General features: G+C 45.7%; 2 protein-coding genes across 2 annotated transcripts in view; one reads left to right on the forward strand and one right to left on the reverse strand.

The window, feature by feature from the left end:
- Positions 1–196: 196 nt before the first annotated feature.
- Positions 197–10773, reverse strand: PHAX (phosphorylated adaptor for RNA export). The gene is made up of 5 exons (XM_049771872.1): positions 10646–10773; positions 9499–10115; positions 5011–5131; positions 2738–2821; positions 197–606 (listed from the first exon to the last, which is right to left on the reverse strand). The coding sequence occupies exons 1-5, from the start codon at positions 10727–10729 to the stop codon at positions 337–339; spliced, it is 1176 nt and encodes a 391-aa protein (XP_049627829.1). The 5' UTR covers positions 10730–10773; the 3' UTR covers positions 197–336.
- Positions 10774–19344: 8571 nt separating this feature from the next.
- The window catches only part of ALDH7A1 (aldehyde dehydrogenase 7 family member A1), a 41917-nt gene continuing 41602 nt past the window's right edge, over positions 19345–19659 (forward strand). The window contains exon 1 of the mRNA XM_049771849.1: positions 19345–19555. Coding sequence (XP_049627806.1) covers positions 19367–19555 — 189 coding nt within the window. The 5' untranslated portion in view covers positions 19345–19366. The remainder of the gene's footprint in view (positions 19556–19659) is intronic.

Consider the following 19659-nt stretch of genomic DNA (forward strand, 5'->3'; position numbering starts at 1 on the left):
CTCGAGCGCCACCGCCCGGCCCCAAGAAACACTTTTGAATAACATGTTATGATCTTGATTCAACTGATTATCAACTAGTATAAATAGGACATGCAACAGATTGAGAAATTAAACCTTCTGCCTATAATATATAGGCAGAAGATATAAAGTATTTTATAAGACATGACAGAAATCCAATTTTTTATAATCTTATTCATTTCCCAATTTATTCCTTTTTATTTACAACAGAAAACTTGTCTTTCCAGATTTTTTAATCAGTGCAAAGTAAAACAAAATAATCTCAGTAGAAATGGTTACAATGTTGTTAACTTAGAAAGGTTTATAATTCAAATCGCATTAAAAGAGGTCCAAATCGTTAGAATGATCCACTTCGATGGCTTCCTCTGCATCTAACTTCGTTTCTCCATGTCCTTCCTGTCCTTCATCAAGAGAGGCCAAAGCCTCATTTGTGTCACTTGCAAAAGTTTCTCGTGACGTATCATCATCTTCTTGAAAATTTAGACTTTTAATAGCCTGTTTCATCTTTTTCCCCAATATTTGTGTTCTCCTCTTCCTAGCAGCCTTTTTATTTTCATATTCCTTTTGATTTTCAATGTAGAAAATGTCCTACAATAAAGGAACAATGTTGGTATATAAGAATCATAATTCATGAAAAGGAGCTTGTTACAAGGCAGATACAAAAATTTATTATTGCCAAAATAAAAAAAATTTTATTATTGCTTTTTCCAGTTTGGAGAAACTTGAATTCTCTCCTGAGCATGTATCTCCATTTCTCTCTCCCTACTACTCACAGTTCTTGAAGTAAATTGCTTAAAAAAAAAAAAAAAAACTGGGCCCCGGAGAGACAGCACAGCGGCGTTTGCCTTGCAAGCAGCCGATCCAGGACCAAAGGTGGTTAGTTGGAATCCCGGTGTCCCATATGGTCCCCCGTGCCTGCCAGGAGCTATTTCTGAGCAGACAGCAGGAGTAACCCCTGAGCACCGCCAGGTGTGGCCCAAAAACCAGAAAAACAAAAACAAAAACAAAACTATCTGGGGCTGGAGAGATAGCATGGAGGTAGGGCGTTTGCCTTGCATGCAGAAGGATGTCAGTCCGAATCCCGGCATCCCATATGGACCCCGAGCCTGCCAGGAGCGATTTCTGAGCATAGAGCCAGGAGGAACACCTGAGCAAAGCCGGGTATGACCCAAAAAACAAACAAACCCAACTATTTATTCACTGAAAGAAATAAACAAAAGCTTGTTATCTTCATGTCTCATTAAAAGGAGTAAATGGGGAAAAAAAAAGGAGCAAATGATATTTGACTAAATAAATCCCCATGCAGAGGATGAGAATGAGTTATGATTCAAATTCCATCTAATATTAGATCTAGAGCCTATGTTTATTCTACCACATCACATCATCTCTATGTTAAAGGGAACTTTAAATTTTAATTTTTTGTTCTGGGGCCACATGCAGCAATGCTCAGGGGTTACTCCTGACTCTATACTCAGGAATTTTTCATGGTAGACTCAGGGGACAAAATAGGGTGCAGGGATTGACCCTGAGTCAGATGTATCCAAGCAAGCATCTTACCTGCTATATTATCTTTCAAGCCCTGAGATAAAAATGAAGTCTTTTTTTTTTGGTTTTTGGGCCATACCCGGCGATGCTCAGGGGTTACTCCTGGCTGTCTGCTCAGAAATAGCTCCTGGCAGGCACAGGGGAACATATGGGACACCGGGATTCAAACCAACCACCTTTGGCCCTGGATCGGCTGCTTGCAAGGCAAACGCCCCTGTGCTGTCTCTCCGGGCCCAAAAAATGAAGTCTTTTTAAAAAAGAAATATATATTAGGAAAACCATAAGTTTAGGGTTTATAAAAATGTATCTCAGGGGACTAGAAATAGTATAGTGGTAGGATGCATGCCTTGCACTGGGTCAACCAGGATTGATCCCTGGTAAGTGGCAGACCCCATTTGGATCCCTGCTATTCATCCCAAAGGTTTCCAAGCCTGCCAGGATTGATTCCTGAACCCAGACCAGAAATAGCTGAAGTACCATCAGGTGTGAACCCAAAACAAAACAAATAATTTAGCAGGTAAGAAGAAAGAAAAGTAGGTCACGGATCAAGAAGGCCCAATTAACATCTGTAAGACAAACTATTCAATGATTTAAACAGAAGCTGGAACAGGCAGGACCACATCTTATAACCTAAAGTATTTTTATTTTATTGTATTTTTGGGGGCCATACTTAATAGTGCTTCCTTAAAGGTTGCTTGAGGGGCTGGAGAGATAGCACAGCGGCCTTTGCCTTGCAAGCAGCTGACCCAGGACCTAAGGTGGTTTGTTCGAATCCCAGCGTCCCATATGGTCCACCCAGTGGCGCTCAGGGGTTACTCCTGGCTATCTGCTCAGAAATAGCTCCTGGCAGGCACGGGCACAAACGCCACTGTGCTATCTCTCCGGCCCCATCCAGGAGCTATTTCTAAGCAGATAGCCAGGAGTGACCCCTGAGCACCGCCTGGTGTGGCCCAAAAACCAAAAACAAACAAACAAACAAAAAAGGTTGCTTGGGTCATAAGCAAGGTCAACCCCTAACCACTGTACCATCTCTTTGGCCCTTAAATTTCTTTTTTTAGGATTCAAGAGTAACCCTTAGGCATAATAGTGTGCTGACTACAACCTTCAAAAAAAGGTAGAGGTCAAGTGATAATCATATGATAATCTTAAAAGTTAAAGGCAGTATGATTTTTACCTTAATTTGTTCCTCGCTGATACTAGGAGTGTTTTTCAGGAGATTCAAAAAAACTCCACCTGGTGTTCTTCTTCGACTACCATTCTAGAAAAAAGGAACAGAGCGACTGAGCTGTAGTCATAGACTCTTCCCGAAAACAGCAAAACAAATCAACAGGTTTACCCTGATAATTATAGTTTAACTACAATGTCTTTTCCATCTATATCTCCCTTTACTTTGTCAATTTCCCATACATTCATCATGGGGGGCGTGAGAGTAGCATCACACCCAGCAGAACTCAAGGATTACTCCTGGCTCTGCACTCAGGGGTCATTCCAGGTGGTGCTGGGGGACTATATGGGATGTCGGTGATTGAACTGGGTCAACCGTATATATATACATACACACACACACACACACACACACACACACACACACACACACACACAAGGCAAATGCCCTACAGCTATGCTATTGTTCTGGCCCACATTCATCATTTTCTAACATATTTGAAATTATTATATTTTAGGGCCCAGAGTGGTAGTATAATGGTAGGACGTTTGCCCTGCATGTGGCTGATCCAGGACAGATGTGGGTTCAATTCCTGGCATCCCATATAATCCCCGAGCCAGGAGTGATTTCTGAGCAGAGTTAGGAGTGCCACTGGGTGTGACGCCCCCCCCCCCAAGAAATTATATTTCTTTATAGACTATTCCTTTCATTTCCAACATGTTAAGAATTGAATATGAGGGGCCGGGTGGTGGCGCTAAAGGTAAGGTGCCTGCCTTGCCTGCGCTAGCCTTGGACGGACCGCGGTTCGATCCCCCGGCGTCCCATATGGCCCCCCAAGCCAGGAGCGACTTCTGAGCGCATAGCCAGGAGTAACCCCTGAGCATCACCGGGTGTGGCCCAAAAACAAAAACAAAAACAAAAAAAGAATTGAATATGAAATGAATTTTTTTTTTTAAGTTTGGGTCACACCCGGCACCACTCAGTTACTCCTGGTTCTATGCTCAAAAATCACTCCTGGCAGGCACGGGGAACCATATGAGATGCCAGGATTCGAACTGGGGTCCTCCTAGATCAGTTGCTTGCAAAGCAAACGCCCTACCACTGTGCTATCTCTCCGGCCCAAAATGTACCAATTCTTCAGGGAAAGAATATATTTAAAAGGGCCGGGCGGTGGCGCTAAAGGTAAGGTGTCTGCCTTGCCAGCACTAGCCTATGACGGACCGGACCGGACCGCGGTTCGATCCCCCGGTGTCCCATATGGTCCCCCAAGCCAGGAGCGACTTCTGAGCGCATAGCCAGGAGTAACCCCTGAGCGTCAAACGGGTGTGGCCCAAAAACCAAAAAAAAAAAAAAAAAAAAAGAATATATTTAAAAAAGGGAGTTTGGATTTGAATCCCAACATTCAACATATATTAGCGTAGCAAGTTAAGTTTTATTACTATAATATTAAAATATTAGTTTTTGACTATGTACTCAACAAAACTCAGGGCCAGAATTATATCCAGTACAGTGGATAAGGCAATTGTCTTGCATACTGTGGAACTGGGTCTGATCCCCTGGACCCAGATAGTCCTCAAGCACTGCCAGAGTGACCCCAGTGCTCAGAGCCAGGAAAAGGTCCTGAGCACTGCCGGCACTGCCGGGCAAGGCCCAAAAACATAACATTGAAGTACCTTAACCACAAATAAAATAAAAAGAACAATAAGTAAAATATTCCAGTACAACACAAATATCCTAATTTGTTTTTTGTTATTTTGTTTGCTTTTGACTTGTTATTTAAGCTCACAGACTGCTTCTTTCAGTAACGGCATTCATTCTTTTCTGGGGGCAGGTGAGTGGGCAGGTACTGGGAATCAAATTCATTGCTTAAACACAGGAAGCATGTGTTCTACTTCTTGAGCTATCTTCCTGGCACAAGACAATTTTTTTTTTCTTTTTGTTTTTTTGGGGCACACTCAAAATGTGATGCTCAGAAATTACTCATGACTGCACTCAGGAATCACTCCTTCGGGTGCTTGGAGAACCGTATGAGGTGCCAGAAATTGAACCCAGGCTGGCTGCAGGCAAGGCAAGTGCCCTACCCATTATATTATTGTTCTGGCCACATACGGCAAAATTTAACTGCAAAAACGGACTATACTGAATTTTGAAATTCAGTCTTCATCATCAAGGAAGCTTTAATTGAAAACAGTAGTAATTTATGATGGTTATTCAACATAAATAGTATTTTGTGGAAGATGAAATAGAAAACAATACATAAATAAAACCAAAGTCAGACTTACCATTATGAAAAGGCCCCCATTTTGCTCAACTTCAGCAGTTTCCATCAGAAGTTCAATTGCCTTTTTATTTCCAATTATCCTAACTACACGGGCTATCAAATCTTTCTTAGGTTCCTGCAACCTAAAAAGGAACAAAAAGAATTAGCCTCATTATTCCCTTTCTTGTAGCTGTGATGATGAGTTGAGCACTTGTTTGTGACACTGAAATATTTTTGTAGTGTAATGCCCTTTTTGGGGGGGCAGTGCTAGTGATCACAAACAGCAGGGCTATGAAACTGGGAATGGGGGGGAGGGAGACTAATGCTAGAGATAGAAAGGAAAGACTCCCTGGGCCTCAGGTCTGCAAGGCAGCTGCTTTTGCTTTGCTATAGAAATGCCAAGAAATTTACCTCAATCTGCAATTGGATTCCCAACTGGAGTCAAAACCTACTTAATGACATTCACCGTTTTGAGCCACATCTGGTGGTGCTCAGGGGTTACTCCTGGCTTTGTGCTCAGAAATCACTCCTGGTGGGGGCCAGTGTGATAGCACACAGTTGCCTTACACAAGGCTGACCCCGGATGGATCCAGGTGGGTTCAACCACCGGATCCTGCAGGAGCAATTTCTGAGTGCAGCCAAGAGTAACCCGAGTGCTGTTGGTGCTGCTGGTGTGCCCACCCCCAAACAAACAAATCACTCCTGGTGAGCTCAGGGACCATATGGGATGCCAGGGATCGAATCTGGGTTGGCCTCACGCGAGGCAAACACCCTATGTGTTGTACTATGACTCAGGCCCCAATGACATTCACTTTTTGACATCTTAGATTAATATATAACCTTAGAATCACTGACAAGACATTTCTTGGGGGCCGGAGGGATAGCATGAAGGAAAGGCTTCGAATCCTGGCATCCCATATGGTCCCCCGAGCCTGCCGGGAGCGATTTCTGAGCGTAGAGCCAGGAGTAACCCGAGCGCTGCCGGGTATGATCCAAAAACCAAAAAAGAAAAAGAAGACATTTCTTTTTTGTGTATGGGGGAGCAGTCTGCTTAGAAGTCTCTTCTGGCTGTGTCAATGGAACCATATTTGGGTAAGGCAAATATCCTAGTAACCTCTCAGTTTTCTCTCTGGGTAGATGAAAGTATTGCTTTGTATCCTCAAGAAGAAAGGAACCTCAGAGTTGTTCTATCTCAAGTTTCTATCTCTTCACTTTGACTTAGCAAATTATAACAGATTTCAAAATAAAAATGTACATGAACTAAGGGGTAGGGGTGTGCCAGTCAAAAAAAGTAAATGAAGAAAAAATAATCAGTATAATCCTGTGGGGAAATAATTTTATACACATGATTTTATTATTATGCCTAAAAAAAATTTTTTTCTTTTTGGGCCACACCCGGTGATGCTCAGGAGTTACTCCTGGCTGTCTGCTCAGAAATAGCTCCTGGCAGGCACGGGGACCATATGGGACACGGGGATTCGAACCAATCACCTTTGGTCCTGGATCGGCTGCTTGCAAGGCAAACGCCGCTGTGCTATCTCTCCGGGTCCAATTATGCCTAAAATTTAACTTTGTCAGGTCCAGCAATGTCTGGGAGGTTTAAAATGAAAATGACTTTCCCTCATAGGCATCCTGTGTCAGAAAAGTATAGCTAAATATAACTTATAGATAAGCACAGTACTCAGAACTTTTTTAGAAGATCTCAGCTATTCATCTGAAACAGGAACTAGTATCTCCATTTCAACATTTGAGAAAGTAAAAAACATAAGGAGCATGGGGACTGAAGCATAGGGTACTTGCCTAACATGCAGTTTGATCCCTGGCATCCCATCTGATCCCCCAGACAACACCAGGAGTGATTCCTGAGTACAGAGCTAGGAATAATACTTGAACATTCCCAAGTATGGTACAAAAACAAAACAAACAAAAACCCACAAAGAGCCTAGGAGATACCTCTAAGTATCAGATCCTACATTTTAATTTTAATTTTTTATTTGTTTTGTTTTTGGGTCAGACCCGGCAGCGCTCAGGGGTTACTCCTGGCTCTAAGCTCAGAAATCGCTCCTGGTGGGCTCAGGGGACCATATGGGATGCCGGGATTCGAACCACTGACTTTCTGATTGCAAGGCAATGCCTTACCTCCATGCTATCTCTCCGGCCCCTCTCTGGCCCTTTTTATAAAAAATTTTTTTTGCAGATCCTACATTCTAGTGATGGAGGATTAATATTGCAAAGTCTTTTTTGTTTTGTTTCGTGGCCACACCCAAGTGTGTCCAGAATTTACTCCAGGTTTTGTGCTCAGGGAACCACAGAAACCCAGGTAAGCCACATGCCAGGCAAGCAATCTACCTGCTGTACTATTTCTTTGGCTCCAATACTGCAGAGACTTACCAGTTCTGTAATCAGACCTGGCTTCCTTTGCTTCTTCCTAACAAGCAGTAGTACATTACTGTCAAAAACACACTAAACTGTGAATCCAAAGAACGATAATATAGTTTCAGTTCTAACACTTGTAACTTGTGATTTTATTTTATTTATGTGGGTTTTTGTTTTTTTTTTTTTTTTTTTTTGGTTTTTGGGCCACACCCAGTAACGCTCAGGGGTTACTCCTGGCTTGGGGGACCATATGGGATGCCCGGGAATCGAACCGAGGTCCGTCCTAGGCTAGTGCTGGCAAGGCAGACACCTTACCTCTAGCGCCGGTCCCGTAACTTATGATTTTAAACAAATGACACAGCACTTGGCCTCAGTTTTCTCAACTGTAAAATGAAGTTTAGATTGCAAAATATCTTGCTTGGTTTTGAGTGTTTCTGGGATGCAAAGATATAGCTCATCAGGCTGAGCACACGCTTTGCAAGCAGGAGGCTTGGGTTCAGTTGTGTGGCACCACATGGTCTCCCAAGTACTACCAGGAGAAATGCCTGAGCACTGGGCCATCAACTGTAGCTTCTGAGCAATGTCAGGTGTTCATTCGCACACACCTCCAAAAACCCCCCACAAAATCAACCTTCTTCAGTTTTTTGGAGGTATGAGGAGAGTAAGGAGAACTGGGCCACATCCAGCAACGCTCAGGATTTACTCCTATTCTATCCTTCATATATATAAAACCCTTGCATGACCAGGGTTATATCCCTGTGACCCCTACGGTCCCGGTAACACCAGAACTGCTATCTGAGTACAGAACCAAGAGTGACTCCTGAGTCTCTCTGGATGTGGCCTTAAAACAAACAGAAAAATCACCACATATTAAGGAATTCTTACTAAACACTTATGTGATATGAAACTATTTAAATACCTGGAGCCAGAGAGATAGCATGGAAATAGGGTGTTTGCCTTGCATGACGAAGACCGGTGGTTTGAATTCCGGCATCCCATATGGTTCCCCGAGACTGCCAGGAGCGATTTCTGAGCACATAGCCAAGAGTAACCCCTGAGCACCACTGGGTGCGACCCAAAAACCAAACAAACAAACAAAAGAAAATATCTAAATATCTTGAATGTTGGGACTGGAAGAAAACTCACATACTGGAGGCCTGGGCTAAACATCCCTGAGCTAGGTACACGAGCAGCTCTTGAATATGCTTGTCATGTCCGACAGACAGGCAGACAGACACTCCCCAAATAGAATCAAAGATTCTATTTGTACAGGGGCATAATGATTTTATTGCATGCAATAGACCCAAGTCTCTTGTTTGGATTATTTTTGTTTTGGGGCCACACCTGGTGGTGCTCAGGGGTTACTTCTGGCTCTGTGATCAGGAATCACTCCAGGTGGAGTATGGAGTGTCTACATAAATACCGGGAATTGAACCAGGGTCAACTACACGCAAAACAAACACCATACCTGCTGTACTATTGCTCTGGACAGTAGACCCGTTCCTGATTCCTTGTACCAGAGCCATGAGTGGCCCAAATCCCTTCCCAAAATAGATTTATATAAACAAGCCCAAGTCATTTCATAAATGTAAAATTATCGTTAGGGGCCAGAGTGATAGTATAGTGAGTACCTAAATTTGATTTTTGATATTCCCATATGATGCCCAAGCACAGAGTCAGGAGTTACCCCTGAGCATGGCTAGGTGTGGCCCCTAAAGCATAAATAAATAAATAACGGTTAGCATTAATGAGGCTGGAGAAATAGTACAGCAGGCAGGGCGCTTGCTTTGCACACAACCTGGGTTTGTTTCTTGCCACCCTATGATTCCTGAACCAGAGTTAGGAACAAGCTCGGAGCACTACTGGGTATGGCCTACTCCAAACAGAAAAAAATGAAAGATTATTATTAACATATTTGGAACCTATTGTTTCTTATTTCTTTTTTACCCACCTTCTTGGAATCTATTGTTTCTTATAAAATAAGACAATGCTCACTTGTAGAACAAATTGTTTTGTTTTGGGATCACGTTCAGCAATGCTCTTGGGGTGGAATCAGGACCCTCCTGCATAAAAAACATGTGATTCCGCCCAGAGAATGCCCTCTCCGGCCCTGTGAGAAAATTTAAATGCTCACCTGTAAGAAATTTCATCAGCCACTTTCTCCTGAGAATCATCCTCTGTGATCTCATAACGACCTTTATAGTTCATTTCCAGTCTGTCTCCCAACCTGTCTTTGACGGGTCGCTTGCGTTTGAGATGACCTTGCCCATTTTCATTTTCCTCTTCCCGGGCTTCGGTTTTTTTGCCACCATGCATATATTCATCTAGCTCTTTGTCTAATTCTTTTGTATGCTCTTCGAATTCCTTCTTGAGTTTCTTCGCCAGCAAATAATTGTACGTCTCTGACTGTCTGCTTTTGTCGATTGTGCCCTCCATTCCCAAGATTCCAAGTTCGGTGGCCACTGCGTCCTGGTTCTGTTCTTGCAGCACAGCACCCCAGATGTTGTTCACCTTTTTCCCTCCGGCCGCAGGTTTCTGGATGTTCTGGCCAAAGGGAAATAGCTCTGGTTTGGGAGGAGGATTACCACACTTCTGCCGCTTGCGTTTCCACAGGGAGCTTTCCTCGTCTGAATCCGAAAAGCTCTCTTCACTCGAATCCACACCTTTGACAGTCCGATAATGGGAAGGTGGCATGCAAGCTGCTGCAGTGGCCTGGAAGGGCTTCACGGTGCTGTCCCCGCACAGTCCTTTCTGCAAGGAAAAGGGAAATAGCATAAATTACACCAGCCTCCGCCCACCATGTTCTTCTACCTGGTACAGAAACACACAACATCCCTGGCAGCAATCCCCACCCTGCTTTGGGGGGGGCTACATCCAAAACTCGGAGTCACTCCTGGCTCTGCACTCAGGGGTCATCACTCCAGGGGCGACCACAGGAGGTGCCAGGGACAGAACTGGGGTTCGCAGCGTGCATTGCACGTGGCTTGGCTAGGCTTTCCTATTTTCAAGAAAACAAGCAATTAGCAAAATGCAGGCTGCTCCTAGTTGGCCAGGCCGGGCTCTACCAGCGGTGCCAGATTAACGGGCCCCTAAATACCACCAGCTTGGGGGCAGGACGAGCACTGCGCAGAGAGCAAGCGCAGGCAGCAATGGGCACCGCAGCATCTCGCTCCGAGCAAGGCGGCGGGCGGGGGCCGGGCCTACCCCAGGGACCTCGGCCGGAAGGCCCGGCCCGGCCCGGCCCAAGGGTCCCGGGGCCGCCCCCCGCGCCCCTCACGCACCGGCCGCTCGCTGGGGGCCACCGTCATGTCGGAGTCCGAGTCCGAGAGCTGCCCGTCCTCCATAACGCCGGCGTCCTGCGCCATCTTCCCCCAGCGCGGGGCCGGGCCGGGGTCGGGGCGGGCGCGCTTCCGGCGGGAGGCTCGGCGGGTCACGCGGCGCACGCGCGGGGGTCGCACGGGAACTTCCCGCCCCAACCGGGCGCTCCTCTCGCGAGACTTCCGCGAGGTCGAGTTCCGAGGGAGGGCGGGGCCAGGTCCTGGGATAGTCTCGGGCCCGTGCGCTCTTCACACCCCGCTCCCTAGCGGCGTCTGAACGTCTCTGCGGGCCCCGCCCTCCTGAGGCTAGGCCTCGGGCCTGGCTTGGCTTTGCTTTGCTTTGCTTTTGTTCTTTTTTGGTTTTGGGTCACACCCTGCAGCGCTCAATGAGGGGTTCCTCCTGGCTCCACGCTCAGAAATCGCTCCTGGCAGGCTCGGGGGACCAGATGGGATGCCGGGATTCGAACCAGTGTCCTTCTGCATGCAAGGCAAATGCCTTACCTCCATGCTATCTCTCTGGCCCCAAGCCTAAATTATTTGAGGGATGGGGTCCTGCTTTGCATTGGGTCTGGATCTTGGACCCCAGCTGGCAGGCTAGGGGTCACTCCTGGAGTAGTGCTGGGCATGGTGGGAGCAGTGTTGGGGATGGGCCTAGATCCACAGAGCACTGTTCAGTTCCTTTGGGCCCTTTTCCTACCCTCAAGCACTGTTTTTCTTTTCTTCTTCTTTTTTTCCTGGCTTAAACAGAGCTTTGATGTGCACCTGGTTCAGGTTTTAGGGTAAATGCCACCTCCCAGAGAGACCTGCCATGGCCCCTAATTTTTTTTTTTATAAATTATCTTTATTTAAACACCGTGATTACAAATATAATTGTAGTTGTATGATTACAGTCATGTAAAGAACACCCCCCTTCACCAGTGCAGGATTCCCACCACCAATTTCCCAGATCTACCTCCTCCCCACCCCACCCACACCTGTACTCGAGACAGGCTTTTTTTTTTTTTTTTTTTTTGGTTTTTGGGGCGGTGCTCTGGGGTGACTCCAGGCTGTCTGCTCAGAAATAGCTCCTGGCAGGCAAGGGGGACCATATGGGACACCGGGATTCGAACCAACCACCTTTGGTACTGGATCGGCTGCTTGCAAGGCAAACGCCACTGTGCTATCTCTCCGGGCCCGAGACAGGCTTTCTTTTTCCCTCATTCATTCACATTGTTAAGATAGATTTCAGTGTAGTTATTTCTCTAACTGCACTTATCACTCTATGTGGTGAGCTTCATGTCATGGGCTGCACCTACATGGGAAGATGGGGGGAAATAAGGGTTGGGACTGAAGCAGTAAAATATTAGAAATGAGATTTGTAGGGCGGTATCAAGGTCACAATACAAGAATGATGTTATGGATATATAACATATATGCATACAATACTATCAATAGGAAAACAAGGAGAAAAAAATCCCAGTGACTGTCCCAACATAAACCAGTGCTAGAACGGCCCACCCTCCTCCCAAAGCGCATTTCCATTAGTGTAGGGAGAGGTAGAGGGGAAGCTTGAGGACCACTAAGAGTCCACCTGAACCCACTTCTGGCCATCTGAGCTGGCACCCAGGGAAGGCCTGGAGTCAGGGGAAAAAGACAAGGACGGCTGGGGGCCTGCCAAGCCTCCCAGCACCATGGCCCCTAATTAAAGCAGGATTCCTTGTTGTCACTGTTAAAACTTGAGGGCTTTATTGTCATATATTTATTCACTTTGTTTTGTGGCAGAGTCCTCACTTAACTGTAAGCTTACTGTTTCTTCTCTTCCCTCCATTCCTCCTCCCATGGTCCATCCAGCCTAGTGATTTCTGAATATAATGGGGTGATAAGGAAAATTTAGTGATTATTTTTGGGGGGGTGCACACCCGGTGATGCTCAGGGGTTACTCCTTGCTATGTGCTCAGAAATTGCTCCTGGCTGGGGGGGATCATATGGGATGCCAGGGAATTGAACCGAGGTTCGTCCTAGGCTAGCACCAGCAAGGCAGCCACACCTTACTGCTCCATCCCCAAATTTAGTGATTTTTAAATTTTTTTTTATGTATTTAAAGAAAATGCATCACATAGTTGGCACAGTTGATCATAATGCATGTGTTTCCAGATAAGTGAATGCAAAGTTATTAAAAGAAAGAAAGAAAAGAAAAAATGGTAGGGCCAGAGCGATAGCACAGCAGTAGTGTGTTTGCCTTGCACGCAGCTGACCTGGGGTGGACCCATGTTCAATCCCTGGCATCCCATATGGTCCCCTGAACCTGGCAGGAATTATTTCTGAGGCAGAGCCAGGAGTAACCCTTTGAGCGTCACCAGGTGTGGTACAAAAACCAAAATAATTGTTTTTTTTAATTTATAAAAATATGAAAGAGAGGGGCCGAAGAGATAGCACAGTGGTAGGCCATTTGCCTTGCACGCAGCTGACCTGGGACAGTCCCAGGTTCAATCCTGGCATCCCATATGGTCCCTCGCGCCTGCCAGGGGCGATTTCTGAGCACAGAGCCAGGAGTAACCCCTAAGCACCACTGGGTGTGACCACCCCCCCAAGAAATGGAAGAGAAGAGAAAATAAAGAGAAAAATACAATAGCAAGTTCATTTGTGTAAATTATTGTATTATCAATGAAGTTATTAAAACATAATTATATATAATTAATAATACAGTGACTGAAGTTTTAGTAAGTTTTTGTTAAATTGTTTTTTTAATTTTTTTAATTTTATAGGGATGACAGCATGAAACATTGAAGTGCAGAAATTCAAAGCTAAACTGCTATGAAGTTTAAGGGCATATACTCAGCTGCAAGCCCTCCTGGAAGAAGCCCTGTTCAAACACACTGCATTTGTAGGCATGATTACAGCTGCCAGGCTTTCCCAGAAGGAAGATACTGGAGAGGGTGTCTGAACTCTCTCCCAAAATGCCCTGGTGATATCAGCCCTACAACTAGCCTACCTAAAGTGTGGTCAGATTGGCGTTTACAGGGAATCACAGTGATTCTGGGTGATAGAGGCAGCAAGTGTGGTTGGTTTTAACAGGGTGGGGTTTGACCCACTCTCCTCCTGAGTTGCCATCTTTGTGCTACATGGGCCAGTGTAGCCATAATCTTCTAAGGCTTGTTTGGTAGCCAAGTATCATCTTACATTTCCACCCTTTCTGTTTACAAGGAAACAAAATAAATGAGAAAACTTAGAAAAGTTCTACTTTTCTCCGCCAGAGGAACCCCAGATCAGAACTTATAAAGGTGGCTATTTTGCATAGGCACAGTAAAAGTTGGTTGTAATAGTGTCAAAGTTGGGGCCAGAGAGATAGCAGAGAGGTAAAGCGATTGCCTTTCATGCAGAAGATTGGTGGTTCAAATCCTGGCATCCCATATGGTCCCCCATGCCTGCCAGGGTGATTTCTGAGTGCAGAGCCAGGATTAACCCCTGAGCGCTGCTGGGTGTGATCAAAAAAAAAAATAAGTTTTAATTGTATAGACATCATTCTCAAACAATCAGCTTTTTCCATATCTTATACATATCAATTTTTTTCAGACTTCTCTGAACACAAACATTAGAACCTTTCTGTAGATACACTTTTTCCCCCTTTTTTCTGTAGATACACTTAATACAAAAATTCTTAAACTGGGGCTAGAGAGATAGCATGAAGGTAGGGCATTTGCTTTGCATGAAGAAGGATGGTGGTTCGAATCCCAGCATCTCATATGGTCTCCCAAGCCTACCAGAAGCTATTTCTGAGAAAAACCAAAAAGAAAAAAAAATTCTTACATATTCTTATATTGAGCACTGTAATACAAGTCTAGAACATCAAGTTCCTTTTCATAAACTTTGTGTTTTTGTGATTTTAACAAAGTTTATGTATATATATATATATGCATACATTTATATACAGTTTGAAAATAAGTTTGCTAAAACATTCTTTTTATTTTGTTTCTTTTGTTTTGTTTTTGGGCCACACCCGTTTGACGCTCAGGGGTTACTCCTGGCTATGCGCTCAGAAATCGCCCCTGGCTTGGGGGGACCATATGGGATGCCAGAGGATCGAACTGCGGTCCATCCTACGTTAGCGCTTGCAAGACAGACACCTTACCTCTAGCACCACCTTCCTGGCCCCAGCTAAAACATTCTTATAATGAACACTGTAGTAAGAGTCTATGCAGTGGTCCTCAAACTATGGCCCGCAGGCCACATAGTGTATTTGTATCTGTTTTGTTTCTTCATTGCAAAATAAGATATATGCAGTGTGCATAAGAATTCGTTCATAAGTTTTGTTTTTACTATAGTTAGACCCTCCAATGGTCTGAGGGACAGTGAACTGGCCCCCTGGTTAAAAAGTTTGAGGACCCCTGGATAGCATCTCAAGTTCCGTTTCCATTGACTTCTGTGGAAGAAAATATGGAGAAGGGGCTTGAGAGCACAGTTATAGGGCAGTTGCCTTGCACATGGCTGGTCAAGGGTTTGATTCCCATCATCCAATATGAATGAAAAAGAAAAATGAAAATGGTAGAGAAATGTTATCAGGGTATGTTTTCAGCAGTGATGAAAAGGAAGATGAAAGGCAAGAAGGGCTCAACTGTGCAGTCTCCACTGGCCTGTCCAGACTGGCCTGGCTACTTCACAGATAAATGCTAAAAGTTCTGTCTCAAGGCAGAGAATACAACTGGATGGCTTCTCCCATGGACAACCTGCAGCCTCAGGTTAGTCTCTTTTAACTTTTCCTAACCCTTGATTTAGAGTCCATAATTTTATTTCTTTGAGGGAAGAGAAGGAATAAAATTTCAAGATTTTGACACCCATTTATCATAGATATGTATATAAAAGATAAAGTGATTGGGGCCAGAGGGATAGCACAGAGGTAAGGCATTTGCCTTGCATGCAGAAGGACAGTGGTTCAGATCCAGACATCCCATATGGTCCCTCGAGCCTGCTGGGGGCGATTTCTGAGCATAGAGCCAGGAGTAACCCCTGAGTGCTGCCGGGTTTGACCAAAAAACCAAACCAAACCAAACCAAACCAAAACAAAACAATAAAGTGATTAAAATATGGGGCAACAGCATAGGGGTAGGGCATTTGCCTTGTATGCAGCCTACACAGGATGGACTCCAATTTGAATTCAGACATCTCATGGTCCCTCGAGCCTACCAGGAGCGATTTCTTTTTTTTTTTATTTGTTGTTGTTTTTTGTGGGGTCACACCCAGCAGTGCTCAATTAGGGGTTCCTCCTGGCTCTACACTCAAAAATCACTCCTGGCAAGCTCAGGGGACCATATGGGATGCAGGGATTCAAACCACCTTCCTTCTGCATTACAAGGCAAATGCCTTACCTCCATGCTATCTCTTCGGCCCATCCAGGAGCAATTTCTGAACACAGAGCCAGCAGCAGCGTCACTGGGTGTGGCCCCCCCAAAAGTGATTAAAATATAATCCTGCCAATGCATATTTAGCTTTTTTTAGGGGGCACATCTACATGCACTCGGTTTACTACTGACTTTGCACTCAGATATTATTCCTGGTGGTCTTAGGAGACCATATGGGATGCTGGAGATTGAGCCCACATGCAAGGCAACCTACCAGCTGTGCTATCATTCAGATTCCTTTGCATATTTTTTATATTCTCAAAAATCCTTTGCAAAAGCAGAAGTATGATTTATATTTTTACATAATTCATGCTTTTTGTGTCTAATCTAAGAACTTTCTTAGAATAAATCAGTATTTCTTAATTTGGGGCTCTAGGAAATATTTAGCAATTTCTCTAGGAAATATTTAGCAATGTCTCAATTATATATATTGTTTTGGCTATACCTGGCAGTTTGGGCTTATTTCAGGGATTATTTCTGGCTCAATACTCAGGGATTACTCGTAGAGGGCTAGGAACACCATATAGGGTGCTAGGGATTGAACTCTCATTGACTATGTGCAAGGCAAGTGCCTTACCATATATATTTATAGATAAATATAGATGAATATATTGTGTATTTATCTATATTTTAATGAGATTTAAGAATGAACCTAGGTCAGCTGTATGCAAGGCAAGCACCCTATCCACTGTACTGTACTGTATCTCCCTAGTCCCTATAGAATCTTTTGATTATCAGAACTAGAGGTGCTGTAGAATATAATGCAAAGGATGCCTGAGATGCAGCTGAACATCCTTTGCAGAGATCAGCTGTCATATTTTCCTCTGGAAAATATTTCCCATATTTTCCTCTGGAAGTTGTAGAGCTTTGATTCGTTCCTTTAACTTTATTTTCTATTTTCAGTTAATTGTTGTATGCTGTGATAAAGTCAAGATTATTTGTGTTGTTGTATTTTTTGTTTTGTTTTGTTTGGCCTCTCTTGGCATCAGGGCTTACTCCTGGCTTTGAGCTCAGGGATTAGGAATTCCTCTTGGTAGGACCCTGTGGACTATATGTAATGCTGGGGATTAAACCCAGGCTGGTTATTTTCAAAGCAAAGCACCCCCCCCCCCCAGCACACTCTGCACCATTGTTCCAGCCTCAACATTTTGCTTTTGGGCCACATCTGGTATGGCCTATGCTCTGTACTCAGAAATCACTCTTTGCAGTCTCTGGGACCGTGTGGGATGCCCAGGATCAACCGAGGTCTGTCGACTGCAAGACAAACACCCTACCTGCTGTACTATCATTCTGTACCCCCCAACACATTTATATAGAAATATGCAATCATTGTAGCACCATTTATTGAGAAACTTTTTTTTTGCTACTGTTATTGAAAATTTACACATATACGTCTATTTCTGGACTTTTCCATTTGTTCTTTTGAGCTTTAAGTTTATCTTCACACTAATGTAATACTTTATTGGGCAAGAGAGATGGTAAGAAGGCAGTTATAGGAAGTACTTGCCTTGTATGCAGCTGCTTTAGTCATTGGCCCTGATTGATTGCCAGCACTATCAGGTGTAACTTAAATCCCATTCAAAATAACAAAACAAAACAAAACACAAGCTTCATTATTATGGTTTTAAAAGCATAAGTTTACAGTAATTAAAATGTGGTCATGGGGCCCCGGAGCAATAGCACAGTGGTAGGGCATTTGCCTTGCATGTGGCCGATCTGGAACCTGGGTTTGGTTCTGGCATCCCATATGGTCCCCCACATCTGCCAGGACTGATTTCTGAGCACAGAGCCCGAATAACCCCTGAGCACGGCTGGGTGTGATCCAACCCTCCCCCCCACCCTCCAAAAAAAGTGGTCATGTTAGAGACTGGAGCACAGCAGGTTGAGGTTTTTTGCCTTGCACAATTTGACTTGGGTTCTATCCGTGGAACAGCATATAGGTTCTGAGTCCCACAGAGAGTGATTCCTGAGCAGAGCGAGGAGTGAGCCCTGAGTCCCACTAGGTGTGATCTCAAACCAGCAATTAGGTCATTTTAAATGTATTCTTCCCCTTCCCCAAATTATATTGGCTGTACATTGGGGAGATAGCTGAAAGGGTTGGAGTGCCAGTGTTGCACATGGAAGACCCCAGGGTTCATTACTGGCACCACCTGGTCTCCTCAGCACTGGGAGTAGCTCCAGGTATTTCCCCAAGACAAAGAAGCAAATTAAATTTTCTCTCTCTTTTTTTTAAAATAATATCTTTATTTTAACACCGTGATTACAAACATGGCTGTAGTTGGGCTTTAGCCACTAAAAGAACACCCCCCTTCACCAGTGCCACCTTCCCACCACCAAAGCTCCCTCCTGGAAATCAATTTTCTTTTTCACTTAAAAGCAAAAGGGGATTTTACCATCACTAGGGGCTGTAATGTAGCTCAGGTGGAGCGGAAGGAACGGATGGAACTGAGCACCTGGCACCTGGCACAGACATACACCAAAGCGCAGCACCCTAAGCAAACCTTTCTCAAGTATTACGAAACTGATTTGAAACGGAACAGTCATGAAAACAAACAATACTTTTTTTGTTTGTTTTTTGGGTCGCTCCTGGCAGGCTCAGGGGACCAAATGGGATGCCGGGATTCGAACCACCGTCCTTCTTGCATGCATGCCCTACCTCCGTGCCATCTCTCCGGCCCCCACACAAGCAACACTTCTCAGCACGTCCCCTCCTCCCCTAATTCCCAAAATGAAATCCGTGCATCCTCCAGGTTGGAGAAGCCCCGCTCTGAGCTACTGTGCAAGCAAGCGCCAACGAGCTTCTGCAGCAAAGCCTCTAGCTGGTGCCGCGATGCCTGAAGCCGTGCGGCAGACGGCAGCGAGCATGCGGCCTCCTATAGGGAGTCAGGCCCTTGTCCCGGGATCTGGGCGACGGACAGCGCGGGAAGATCGGGACCATGAGGCCCGAGCGGGACGGGGGCGTGTCCAGGAGGCGGACAAGGGGCGTGTCCAAGACTTGGGGGCGTATCCAAGGGGCAAGCCAAGATAGGGGGCGTGTCCAGGGCTGGGCCCTAAGGAACCACGTATCCGAGGCGTTCCAGGGGGCGTGTCTAAGGGCGTGTCACGTCAGGGGCGTGTCCATGACGACTTCGGGGGTGTGACCGGGGCGTGACCCAGAAACGCATAATCGGGCGTGTCTATGGGGCGTGTCACGATAGGGGGCGTGTCGGGGGCGCGGTCAGCCCCGGCCAATGGGCGCTCGCGGGCGGGGGGCGTGGCCCTATTTGAGCGGCTCCCCCGGCCGGACCCCCGCTCGCTCCCCGACCCCGGCATGTGGCGCGTGTCCCGCCCGCTCTACGTGCACCTCGCCGGGCGGACCAAGTTCAGCGGCCCCCGGAGCGCCGCCGCCGGCATGTCGGGCCTGCTCATCAATCAGCCCCAGTACGCCTGGCTCAAGGAGCTGGGGCTCCGCGAGGAGAACGAGGGCGTGTACCACGGGAGCTGGGGGGGCCGGGGCGAGGTACGTGGGCGCCCCGGAGCGCCGGGCAGGGCGGGGTTCGAATCTCGGCGCCCGCGGGCAGCCAGTGTTGGGCCCCGAGGCAAAGATGGACGCCCCGAGGGTGC

Source organism: Suncus etruscus, chromosome 4, assembly GCF_024139225.1.
Source record: "Suncus etruscus isolate mSunEtr1 chromosome 4, mSunEtr1.pri.cur, whole genome shotgun sequence".
Taxonomy (NCBI): Eukaryota; Metazoa; Chordata; class Mammalia; order Eulipotyphla; family Soricidae; genus Suncus; species Suncus etruscus.